Source organism: Spea bombifrons, chromosome 2, assembly GCF_027358695.1.
Source record: "Spea bombifrons isolate aSpeBom1 chromosome 2, aSpeBom1.2.pri, whole genome shotgun sequence".
NCBI lineage: Eukaryota > Metazoa > Chordata > Amphibia > Anura > Pelobatidae > Spea > Spea bombifrons.
The window spans coordinates 73,755,081-73,768,005 of NC_071088.1; the positions used below are offsets into that span (position 1 = coordinate 73,755,081).

Below are 12,925 nucleotides of genomic sequence, written 5' to 3' on the forward strand. Positions count from 1 at the left end.
ATAATTTACTATAAAAAAGTATACAATATGGCAAAAAAAATTAAAAAAAGGAAGTTTTCTGACTTTTACTTGAAAAATCTATAAAAGCTAATGAAAAAAACTGCTAAATAGCCTCTACTATCTGTCCTGAGTTTAGAAGTACAAGTAGCTTTTTGCTATTTCAAAATATTTTTTTTCCAAATCTGGTTATTCAGCCTCCATATGCTATTTGGGAGATCTTTGAAGCTGGCCAATAGAATTTGCCTCATCAAACCATATATTTTTTTAAAAAACCCACGGTTTTTCAAATGCTAATATTTTAACTCTTTCCATGCATACAGTGACACCACCCATGCATTTGGGGCATGTGCAATTCAGTTTTTCAACTTGCAATTTTCACATGTTGAAAATTTGGCCTATCCTTAAAGTCGGACAATTCAATTTACCCCATAAAAACAAACAAATATTTCAAATACTGGTATTTTAACTCTTTAGAGACATTAATTCTACTAGTAGCGGTAGTCAAAATAGTAGTAAGTTGTTTGTGTCTTTTTTTCCACATACATTGTACTTTTGGTATGATTTTGCCGCTCCAGGTATATGTCAAACAACACCCCAATATGTGTTCAGCAACATCTCCTGAGTACCCCCATGCATGGGTTTTCATATTGAAAATTATGCCCACATATCCTTTTTGGGAGGCAAAATCTCTTGCAGTGGCGCTTGTGAGGGTAAGCCCCTGAGGGCAAAATCCACTCACTTGCACTGCCATCCTCCACCCTGATTGGACACCCAGATTGCACACATACCCTAGTACCCAGATTACACCCACATGACTTGCCCTATCACATTGTATTCATTATACACCCTTTAGGCCCAAAACAGTAACAGTGATTAATAGTCAGAATACACACATATACACTACCGTTACAAACGCCTGCCCAAAAACACATACATATGCGTGCATTGCCATGCTTGCGCTACACATAAACATCCTGGCTTACACTTGTCCTTGCATGCACACACTTGTTTGCATTTAAACACTTTGCAAACACTCTGCCCTTCCTCACAATTTCTACTGTATCTCACTATCTCTCCCTTTTCTCATTACACCCCTTTATCTCTTTGATCCTCCCCTTCCAATGATATCTCTCATTTCTCTTTATTTTCCCCTTTCTCTTTATCTCTCGCATTTCTCTTAATTTCTCTTGTTTCTCGGTATCGCTCCCTTTTTCGTCTTTAGTTCTCTTCTCTTTATTTTTCCTCCTCTTTTCTCTCCTTTCATTTTATTGCTCCTCCTCATTACCTCAGATTTGTTTCATTTCTCTCCTTCTCTATCACTTTTATCTCTCTCCTCATTTTCTTTGACCACCCTTTCTCATTATTTTTCCTTTTACTGTATCTCATCTCTCCCACTTCACATTATCTCTCCTCTTAATTCACTTTATCTCTCTCTTTTCTCTCAACCTCGCTTCTTTCTTTTTAGCTCATCTATCATCCCTATATCTCCCTTTTCTTTCTCAGCTTTCTTCTTTTCTCATCTCTCCCTTTACTCTTTTTCTCTCCTTTTTCTATCTTTACTTTTTTTCTTTGTTTGTCTCTCCCCTTTTTCCCTTCTCTAGTTCTTCTCACTATATCTCCTCTTTCTTGCATTCTCCTCCTTTATATTTTACCTTTTACTATATTGTTCCCCCTTTTCCACATATCTTTTCTCTTTCATTATCTCCCCCGTCTCACCACATCTCTTTTCCTTTTCATTACATCCCCCTTCTGACTTTCTCTCCCTTCTCCCTATATCTCTATCATTATCTTTCTCATCACCTTCCACTTCTCTCTATCTCTCACGTTTATCTTTCTCTTTTTAAATCGTTCTCCCTATTTTCTCCCCATCACTTACTTTCCAGAAGTCCTCTCCTTGCAGGCCTCCGTTCATAGCTCCATTGAGGGGCATCCAACCTCACTGCTGAGAGCCGGGATATAAGGTTTATATAGCACCAACAATTTAAACAGCACTTCTTACATTACATATATTCAAACGGTATGACAAAACTAAAAAACACAGACTAAGACACATTTGGCAAAGAGAGCCCTGCTTGCACATTTAGAGTCTAGAGGGAATGGGGTATAGAGAAACACAAGGTATTCGGTAAGAGGAAGCGATAGTGCCATAGATTGTACACTTCTCTAAAGAAGTGAGTTTTAAGTTTTTCCTTGAAAATTGAGAGGGAAGATGAAAGTTATAGGTTGGGTGGAAGTGAGTTTTAAAAACATTTTTTGTTATGAGGAGAGAGTCGAAACAGAGGAATACGAGAAGAGTGTTATAATAGTCAAGGCGGGAGACAAAAAACATTTCTGGGCTTCTTGGGTGAGAACAAGGGCAGAAGGAAGAAACACATTTTAGGTGCAAGTGGCAGGATCTGGGTAAGGATTAAATGTGAAGGATAAAATGAGATCCCAAGAAATTCTGTTGAGTTAATACGAAAGATAGACATGCTTTTAACTAACAGAGATTGAGAAGTTCAGCTGTAAATTAAATTTCTGGTAGCATTGTGACATTAAGAAATAAATATTAGCAGGGCCGGCCCTATAATGGGGCAGACTGGGGCAATTGCCCCAGGCGGCACTTTAGAAGGGGCGGCACTTTGCCGCCCCAAGCGCTTTTTTTTGTTTTTTTTTTGAAGCGGAGGAGAGAGAGGCACCGAGTGGTTTTCGCTTACCCGCTCGGCGCCCCTCTCTCTCTCCTCTGCGGCGAGTCTCCCTGTTCGGTCCCGGTGCCGGCTTGTAATGCAGAGCGCCGGAAGTGACGTCAATTTCCGGCGCTCAGCATTACAAGCCGGCACCGTGGCAGAGCAGGGAGACTCGCCGCAGGACTGTTTAAAGGTAAGTACCGGAGGGGGATCGTAAATTATGGCGTCGGCGAAGTTTAAAATGCCGCCCCCCCCCCCCGGCGTCGGCGGGGGGGGCGGCGTTTTAAACTTCGCCCCAGGCGGCGTTAAGTCTTCGGCCGGCCCTGAATATTAGACAAGCAGGAGGTTAAAGGAGTGAGAGATTACAGTACAATATTTTCGTGGTATTTTGACTGATAACAAACATACATACATAACAATGTATATCTTTGTTTACAAGCAGTGCTATATATTCTATATAACAAAATTATTTAGAATGTTATATAAGTTAAACATCCTGCTTCATTAACAATAGAAACAGGGACCCATTGATTATTTTAGGCCTTACAACTTTATTCAAACAAGCAAGGCAAAACAAGGGGGAGGGGTGGAGGCTTGGAGTTTTGAGTTATTTAAAGGCTCCAGTGCACAATACCACTTTCCTACAGTTCAAATAATGACATAAAGTAAACTTGTATTTAAATTTGTTTCTCAAAATATTAATTTTTCATGGAGACCGCGTGTAAACATAGAGAAATAACCTATACAGGAAGTGATGTTTTTCAATTGCCTCTAAGTTAGTTCAAAGTCTGGGCCTTTACAACTGTGGTATTACTATATAAAGCCACGCGAAATGAATATTGTATTTTATGTATATGCAACACCGATTATTTTAGATACAAAGTAAGATGAACGCGGAAGTTTCAGCAAATACAAGTCACAGCGACAATGAAAGGCCAGACGTGCACCCCGTAATACCACATTTTTCGGACAATGGTACAATCCATACTATCAATAAATCATTATTCTCTTAAAGGAGTGATACACGTGGGGGCCGTAATCCAATTTCACACATAGTCGCCGACCACGCTACTGTGCTCTCGTGGTTTTCAGAGAAAGTAGGTTTATTATTTGACCATTGTTAAACAACAATGTTTCGGGGAAATCTGGAAATTCTTGAATATGCGTGGACCACTATACCTCCCCTTGTGGATGTTGGTACAGTCTGCGAGTACAACGCATAACCCCGCCTATTCTCAGCTGTAAGGTTTATGATAGGTCAGCCAGCTGTCTGTCTTGTTGCTGGGTGTTGGAGCATTGTGGTGATTGGCTGCGGAGAGAATCCTTCTGGCGGACGTTAGGCCGGCGAGCTGAAGAGGACTCCTGACTCGAGGAAGGAAAATGGCGTACAGTCAGGGAACAAAGAAAAAAGTGTGTTATTACTACGATGGTGAGTATAAAAAAAGACAAGTAAATGGTGTACTGGTTAGTATGATACACTCGGGCAGTACGGGCGCTGAATAATTAAAGTGGCGCCGGGGGTGGGGGGGTTAATACACAGGGGATATCTAAACACTCTAGGTCCTGGCGGGGGGAATAAAAATATTTCATGTGGTGCGTTATATAACTACTAAATAAGGTGAAGTCCCAGAACCTTTACAATGAGCTCTTCAGTATGTATATGTGTGTGTGTGTATATATATATATATATATATATATATATATATATATATAATATACTTCTGGGTAGTAACCTTATTTCACTTTTATTCAGCTTCTATAACCTACGAGCACTTAACTAATTGACTCTATCCAAAAGTATGCAGGTTCTATCGTAATATTCCTTTTGTGGGTTGATCCCAGACAAGCAGATCGCTTCCTTTTCTCATTCACATGGCCACGATGGGGGAAATAAATGTTTGCTGCTCAACGTCATGTCCTTCTCTGAACCCAATCTGTGCTTCCATTCTGTCCATGAAATTATAAATAATAAACGTCACTCAAAGTTACATTTGTGCCCCTTTATAAAGGGAAGATTTTATAAGCACACCTGCACTCAAGTAACCTGTGTTAACAATAACCTTATGTAAGCCCAAGTGACATGATTCTGTCCTGAATGTAAACCCAAGGTCCAATTAAGGTTTGAGTCTTTACAGCAGTTAAAATGGGCAAACTTGGTTGTCCAAATGGTTCTTGCCTGAGTAGCCATCTTAATTCTGAAGCAGACCAAAAATTGGCGCTCTTCGTTTTCTGTTCCGTTTGATGCCCTTAAATGTAACACTGTACAAGAGTGTTTAATGCTGGTGGAGGTAATGTTAACATCCATGCCAAACCCATTCTGTTTGCCAGTTTTACCTAAACCTGGCTATGCTAACCAAGGCTGGTAAGATCAAAGTGCTAAAGCACAATCCAGTCCCTCACCAAATTTTGCCGCCTTCACCTGGAAAACCTTTCCTGAATCTGCCCATTCCTCACACAAGAAATGACCAAAGTACTAATCCACTCCCTTGTGGGTTATTGCAACTCCCTTCTAACTGGTGTTCCCCTCTCCTGCCTTTTATCGCTCCGGTCCGTCCTCAACGCTGCAGCTGGATTAATATTTATCAGTCGCCGTTCCTCATCCTCCGCTCCACTGGCTCCCCATATCCTTCTGAGTCAAATTCAAACTCCTGACCTACAGAGCCTTTAATAACTCTGCACCCCCTTATATCTCTACTCTCCTATCTGAATACACCCCTATCCACTCTCTTCGTTCCTCTCATGACCTTCGTCTCTATTCTACCATCATTCCATCTTCCCGCTCCAGCATTCAGGATTTCACCTCTGCTGCATCACTTCTCGGGAATTCCCTTCCCCGTTCTGTCAGATTTTCTCTTTCGTATGCAACTTTCAAAAGCTGTCTGAAAACCCACCTCCATCAAGAAGAGTACAACTTTTCCTCATAACACATCAACCAACTCATCCCCATCCTACTGTTTTACCCCCCCCCCATAACCACCGAATAGATTGTTGGCTCGCAAGAGCAGGACCCTCTTCTCCCTTTGTACCAGTTTATTGTTTGGGGTGTTACATTTATTCTACCGGCTCTCATTGTCAAGTACTACAGAATCTGCTGGCATTATATAACTGTAATGTAAGCACAAAGGAGAGATGCAGTCATAAGGATCAAAATAAGATGGCACAAAGTAGTTTCCATGAATAACATTTTAGGAGTGCTTAATGTTATATTCATTTATCTGTGAGGGTTACTATGACTTATTATAAACCTATAATAAACCTAATTATCAGCATAGCCAATTGGCATCTCCTTTTGAGCTCATGGCTTGGTCAGCATGCTGGAAAGGGCATTTGGTGGCAAGGATCAGTCCTGAACCTTCATGCAAATTTTTGTTCCTTCATTTACATTGCATTAACGTTAGTAACATCCTTTTAAAAAAGAAATACAGGTCTAGCTCTTGATTTAGCTAGTATTTATAATTCAGCACTGGTGTTATAATGTTGTTCTTGAAGTACCGTATTTGCTCGATCATAAGACAAGGTTTTTTTCCAGAGCAAATGCTCTGAAAAATACCCCTCGTCTTATAATAGGGGTCGTCTTATAATCAGACCTCAAATAGGTCTGACTATGAGACTAAGATCCAGATCCCCCGCAGCGATGCAGGGGACCTGGATCCTCCTGTGTTATGCCCCTCCCCCCCAACTTACCGGTGCTTCTGAGTCCCTGGTGCTTAGTCTGGGCAGCGTGTAGAGCTCTACGCGATTCACATAGACAACTTCCGCTGCAGCGGAAGTTGTCTACACGCTGCCCTGACTAAGCACCAGGGACTCAGATGCAGGGGAACTGGATCCTCCTATGTTATGCCAACCCCGACGCGATTTGCGTAGAGCGGAAGTTGTCTACGCGAATCGCGTAGAGCTCTACACGCTGCCCGGACTAAGCAGCGGGGGACTCCGAAGCACCGGTAAGTTTGGGGGGGGGGTGTTAAATGGGGACATAAGGCATTTCTGGAGGCAGAGTGCTTTGTGAAATGCCTTTTAACCCCCTTAATGCCACTCTGCCTCCTGAAATGCCTTATACCTCCCTATATGCCACTCTGCCCCATAATATGCCTTTTAACCCCCTAAATGCCAGAGTGGCATATCATGGGGCACAGTGGCATATATGGGGTATAAGGCATTTCTGGGGCAGAGTGGCAAGCCTGGGGGCAGATGTGCATAACTGGGGGGCAGGTTGAAAAAAAAAAAAAAAAAAGAAATAAACAAAATATTTTTCTCAATCATTTTATTAACAAACAATTGTTCACATAGTTTACATGAATTAATATTTACTAGTAAAACTTTTCCTATGTGGTTGTCTTATATTCAGGCTTTTTCTTTTTTCATAAATTAATATTCAGATTTTGGGGGGTCGTCATAATCAGGTTCGACTTATAATCGAGCAAATACAGTATCACTGGCACTTCTGTGATCACTTTAGCAGACTTTGTAGAATATGAAGAAAAAAGATGTGAATAACCTAAAATCACGTGTGGTGTATATAGTGAACAAATGATATAATACTTCCCTGATAAGACTGCAGCAACCCAAAAAAACGAACACTCCTCCTCAGGGTGTGAAAACTCCATTGTCTGGTTTGTTGGACTTTTTGTAGAATATGAGCAACTATTGTTGATTTGCAGTATTTTTATAAAAAACATAATGCGTGCAAAGTGATATAGGGACATGGGAACAACAATATTAACGATTTTCCTGTATGTGAAATTACATATAAAGATGTCAAAAAGCTTAGAAGTATTGGCATTCAGTATGTATATCTGTATATGCAACAGACAGAGTTCATAGGTAGGGCCCTCATGGCCCATATTTATATATGCACACATATAATATAAATGCACACATTTGTATCGAGGGCACTTTATGATGCTCTGTATAACCATTCCCTCAGCGTATTGGAGTAACTTAGTCTGCACAGTGCTATGTGTATGCTAAAAAAACAAAAAGAGGGATTTTTTTTTATTTATTTTTTGGGATCTGAATAGTCTTTACTTTTTAATTTTGCAGGTGATGTTGGAAACTATTATTATGGACAAGGTCATCCCATGAAACCTCATAGAATTCGTATGACACACAATCTACTTCTTAACTATGGCCTGTACCGTAAGATGGAAATCTATGTAAGTGTGAATGTTTCTTACCACTGGACATTAGGGAGGGCCGGAAATTGATGTTTTTGTACTTGAAATATGAATGTTAGCATTAATGTATGTTTATGGTATCGACCTTCACAAACCACCAACATATATTTAACAGTGGGTAGGGAATATGAGAGACGGCATGTACTGACGTCAATGTGCTATCTTTTAACAGAGACCTCATAAAGCAAATGCAGAAGAAATGACCAAATATCACAGCGATGATTACATCAAATTCCTGCGGTCCATTCGGCCAGATAACATGTCGGAGTACAGCAAGCAGATGCAAAGGTGTAAGTTTCTCCAAATTTGGGAGAGTGTGGGTGTTCACACCACAATTGTGCATAAAATGGAAGTGAGCCCAATTTTAAATTGAAATAGAATTTTGTATTTGTCTTTCTCAGTTAATGTTGGAGAGGACTGTCCTGTATTTGATGGCTTGTTTGAGTTCTGTCAGTTGTCGACAGGTGGATCTGTAGGTAAGTGCAGCCCTTGCAGAGTCAATGATGCCTAGCTCTGCGCTTTCCTGGTATCCTGTTGATAGGAACCTATATTTAAACCAACTTTTTAATTTTTGTGTTTCCTCTTCGATTTTACTGCATTTACCTTGCATATGTTTCAGGCACTCTGCTTAGCAGTCCCCTTTATCCTGCTTGTATATTTTATAAAGTGTAATTCAACTTTAGTTTTCTTCATGGTTTTCCATTACTTGTGCTTGCAGCAAGTTCTGTTAAGCTGAACAAACAGCAGACAGACATTGCAGTAAACTGGGCTGGCGGCCTTCACCATGCCAAGAAATCAGAGGCCTCTGGATTCTGTTACGTGAACGACATTGTTCTTGCCATCTTGGAATTGCTTAAGTACGTATGCAATCTGATGTGTCTTAGCCTTTAAGGTGGCATGTTTTTTTTTCTTTTTCTTATCCTATTCACCTTTTTACTATTTATTTTTTTGCTTGCAGGTATCACCAGCGGGTTTTGTATATAGATATTGACATTCACCATGGTGATGGTGTGGAAGAAGCATTCTACACCACAGACAGGGTCATGACTGTCTCCTTTCACAAGTATGGAGAATATTTCCCTGGCACTGGGGATCTGAGGGTGAGTTTGAATGTCAGATATCTAACAGAAAACCTAAATCTACTTCTATAATAGCACTACTTTCTTTCAGTTCAAAATCTTTATTTACAACAATTTTTGGATTTTAGAGTTTTTTTTTTTTTGTTTTGTTTTTTTCCCCTGGGCTTAAAAATAAATTTGTGTCTCAAGCAACAATCGTTTGCCCCGATATCATGGTCCTGTAATGGACTTTGGATAGAAAAGGTAGCAGAAGACATGATAGTCCTTCAAATCTATGTAGGGCGGGCAGAATCATTGTCTGTTAGTTACCTGGGTAAAGTCAATGGCTCTAGGAGCTTAATACTGTGGAAACTGAGTGTGAAGATTCATGCAGTAAAAAAGATGTTACTAATCTGATCGCATTTTGATTAGGATATTGGGGCTGGAAAAGGAAAATACTATGCAGTAAACTACCCTTTACGGGATGGAATTGATGACGAGTCTTATGAAGCCATATTTAAACCGGTAAGTTTCCTCAAGTGGGTAGAATGTCAAGAAGCTTTTTGCTGGGTGCTACTCATATTATTTTGTTTAACAGGTGATGTCCAAAGTAATGGAAATGTACCAGCCCAGTGCGGTGGTTCTGCAGTGTGGGGCCGACTCGCTTTCTGGGGACAGACTTGGGTGTTTTAACTTGACCATAAAGGGTGAGTAACAAAGGGCAGCATGGGGTGGGTATTGACAAGGTGCTGCTAACGACAGTATTCAGTCAACAAACAGCATGACTTTGTGTTTTGAATTTTGTTAAAGTCTCTTTGATATTACTTAGGTCATGCTAAATGTGTGGAGTTTATGAAGACCTTTAACCTTCCATTACTGATGCTTGGTGGGGGAGGTTACACTATCCGAAATGTTGCCCGCTGCTGGACCTTTGAAACGGCTGTAGCACTGGATACAGAGATCCCCAACGGTTAGTATGAAGGAAATATTAACATATTTCCCTAAATATTAAAGCCTGCAGACTCCAATAGACGGTAAAAATAATAGTGTATACGCATTAGTCTGTCTATGTATATAAAGCGTGATGATGGTTCAGAGTGGCAAAGGTTGCAGTAAAGACAAAGATAGTTTCAGCACAAGCTCAATAGTTCATTGCCCTATCTAAATTCTTGTGGGAAGAAGCAATGACGGGGTTAAAAGGCATGTGTGGGAAGAAGCAACCTTTTATATATAGTTAAGCTTTAGGCAACTGTTCCTTTCAACATCTAAATGTTTATGTACCACTGATTCTTGTAGAGCTTCCATACAATGATTACTTTGAATACTTTGGACCAGACTTCAAGCTACACATTAGCCCATCCAACATGACCAACCAGAACACCAATGAGTACCTGGAAAAGATCAAGTGAGTGCACAGAACAGAGTAGTTGGAGAAATGTTGTGGTTTTATGTAGTTCATACTGCATGCTGTATTGACTGATATGATCTTGTGCTACAGGCAGCGTCTGTTTGAGAACCTACGTATGCTCCCACATGCTCCTGGGGTTCAAATGCAGGCCATCCCTGAGGACTCGGTACAGGACGACAGTGGAGATGAGGATGAGGAAGATCCAGATAAACGCATTTCCAGTAAGGAACAAATCAGATATGTAATTGTGGATTACAGATACATGTGCTGGCAGACCACACATTGGCATTTTGTATTTATTTTTATTTTTTTTGTAGTTCGCTCTTCAGACAAACGAATTGCTTGTGACGAGGAGTTCTCAGACTCTGAGGACGAAGGAGAAGGTGGTAGAAGGAATGTGGCCAATTTCAAAAAAGCGAAACGTGTCAAAACAGAGGAGGAGAAAGATGCAGAGGACAAAAAAGGTGAGAAGTGTGACATTTATTTCCTGGTGTTGGTTTCTTTGTACTCTGTATGCATCCAAGGTGAACTTGTAAAATAAATGCAAAGGCATTCATATAAGAAAAATGTCTTAATTTCCATTATGTAAGCACATAGCTGCACCTTTTTTTTAGTCATTGGAGTCTTGTGCAAAATCTGAAAAGTGGTCTTGTCACTATGGCAACCAGTGAAAGTGTCTACTTAACCACACACAATCCATTGGTTACTATGACAATAACATTACTTTTAAAACATTGTACTATTGTCCCATTTAATGAAAAAACAAAAAACTATTCCTGCCTGGCAAATCTTCTATCTTTTGGAAGATAATCTTTTTGGCATTCAGGAATTATGTACGGCATTAAAGATAGGTTAATCACTAAGCGCCTGGAACTGGTTTGTGCTGAGTTAATATCGTCACATTTTAGTAAAGACATTAAAACTACATTAACTGGAGGCTAAAAGCTATAGCCCAAGTGAAACAGACCTTGACTCGACAAACTTTTGAATGTGTGGATTTATTTATTTTATTTCCCCGTCTCTTGAGCATTCTAAACAAAAAAACAGTATCTCTTACAGATAACAAGGAGGAGGAAAAGGTTAAGGAAGAGAAGACAGAGGCCAAGCGGTATGAACAAAAAATTGATGAATTTTGTTTTATTACCCTTTGATATGTGCTTTTATGTAAGTACTCATAGACCACTTTCGTTCAAATCTCTCCTCAGGGTAAAAGAAGAGACTAAATCTGCCTGAGTGCTCCTGGTAGACGAAAGAGATCCCGAGACCAAGTGATCCTTGTGGTTTTATATTTTATATTGCCTGTACAGAAACATTTATATAAAATATGAAGACCTGGACTGGCTAAGTTATTTGTTCCAGAGGCTATTGTGGGAGGAAAGGGGGGATAATGTTAAGAGGGAATTTTCATAATGCCTCTAGTATGAATGTGTTTTTAGAGTTAAATAGTACACTTGGTCTGTGTTGCAGTAGCACGAGCCCTGCTTCTCTAATGCAAGAAAGAGATTAACTGTCAACCTTGGTTTTTACTCTGTTTTAATGCAATGCCGTAAGAAACGGTGCATTATGGGAACATCCCTGCCAGTTCCCACGTAAACACTCCTGCTGTTGTCCACAACCAAACTGCTCTGCTTTCATACATTGGGAGAGAGAAATTCACCTTTAGGCTCAGGGTTTAGTTAGTAAGGAAGATGGGGGACCCTGCTGTCTTCCATTTGGTGGTAACCATATGCTTGTAGGAGGGGGGGTGCATGTCCCCTTTCCTAAAAGTTTTCAGGGATTCCTTGTTGACCATTGCTGCTAACTCATTTCGATGTTATGAAGCAGAAGGTGTGAGGAGGTGGAGAAGCCTGCTCAGCAGTTATGGGCTTGAATTACGCTTTGGGCTTCATATAAGTGGGGGTTAAGATATTTGGAGCAAAGGGGATGCAGGGTTTTTATGTCCATTGTGTGCTGGAATTTTTTTATGGTAAATTGTGGAGAATCTTTTGTAATAATAAAATGTTATAGAACAGGTGGTTTGTGTGTTTCTTTTTTGTGATATGAGGTTTTGCATTAGATTAACCCCTTAAGGACCAGGCTGTCTTACTGTTTGCAACACTTGTGGTGCTCGTGTTTTTTCACTCATTTAGTGTACCCACTAAGTAATGTTTTTTTTTGTTCAGGACAAGGGCTTTCTTCAGATGTGTTTTTTTTTTTTTGTTTCATATATATAACAAAAAAAAATATATGTTTTTTTATAGGAAATTACCCCCCCCATTTGGTCAGTCTGTGCCTATGCCCAATCTTGAGCCTGACCTCTCCAATTTACCCCATCAAACCATTCTTTTTTAGACACCCCTTCGGTATTAGAAATGCTTTTATTTTAACTCTTTCCATGTCAAGATTTTTGGGAAGATACAGTGATAATTTTAGCACTTGCTCATAATAAGCTTTATTTATATTCTTTTTGGATTTGTTTTTTCATTCTTTCTAATCGCATTGTGATTAGAAAGAGCTGGGTTCCATTTACTTGCGTGGTTGAATGCAGTACCTGGAGACCCTCTAGTTAACTTTTCCAACTGTGTGTGTGTGGTGTGTGTGTGTGGTTTTTTTTTTTTTTTTGAGGGGGGGGGTTTGCAC

At 40.0% G+C, this 12,925-nt stretch overlaps 1 protein-coding gene across 2 annotated transcripts; it reads left to right on the forward strand.

Moving 5' to 3' along the window:
- The first annotated feature begins 3,928 nt into the window (after positions 1–3,928).
- On the forward strand, positions 3,929–12,317 carry HDAC1 (histone deacetylase 1). Of its 2 annotated transcripts, none has more exons than XM_053454768.1 (14): positions 3,929–4,095; positions 7,707–7,819; positions 8,013–8,130; positions 8,242–8,316; positions 8,559–8,697; positions 8,799–8,940; positions 9,331–9,423; positions 9,497–9,605; positions 9,728–9,868; positions 10,195–10,303; positions 10,397–10,527; positions 10,624–10,770; positions 11,366–11,414; positions 11,512–12,317. In XM_053454768.1, exons 1-14 carry the CDS (start codon positions 4,047–4,049, stop codon positions 11,537–11,539), a joined length of 1,443 nt encoding a protein of 480 aa, XP_053310743.1. In that variant the 5' UTR covers positions 3,929–4,046; the 3' UTR covers positions 11,540–12,317. The 2 variants fall into 2 exon arrangements, with proteins under 2 accessions (XP_053310743.1, XP_053310742.1); XM_053454767.1 differs by having other exon boundaries at positions 3,930–4,095; positions 11,354–11,414.
- The last annotated feature ends 608 nt before the right edge of the window (positions 12,318–12,925 follow it).

Bases quoted from the DNA above. Each gene is read 5' to 3' on its own strand.
- HDAC1 (XM_053454767.1), top strand. From the start codon at position 4,047: ATGGCGTACAGTCAGGGAACAAAGAAAAAAGTGTGTTATTACTACGAT. The intron at 8,941-9,330 runs GTGAGTTTGAAT...CATTTTGATTAG, and splicing joins CTGGCACTGGGGATCTGAGG to GATATTGGGGCTGGAAAAGG. The intron at 10,771-11,353 runs GTGAGAAGTGTG...ACAAAAAAACAG, and splicing joins AGATGCAGAGGACAAAAAAG to TATCTCTTACAGATAACAAG.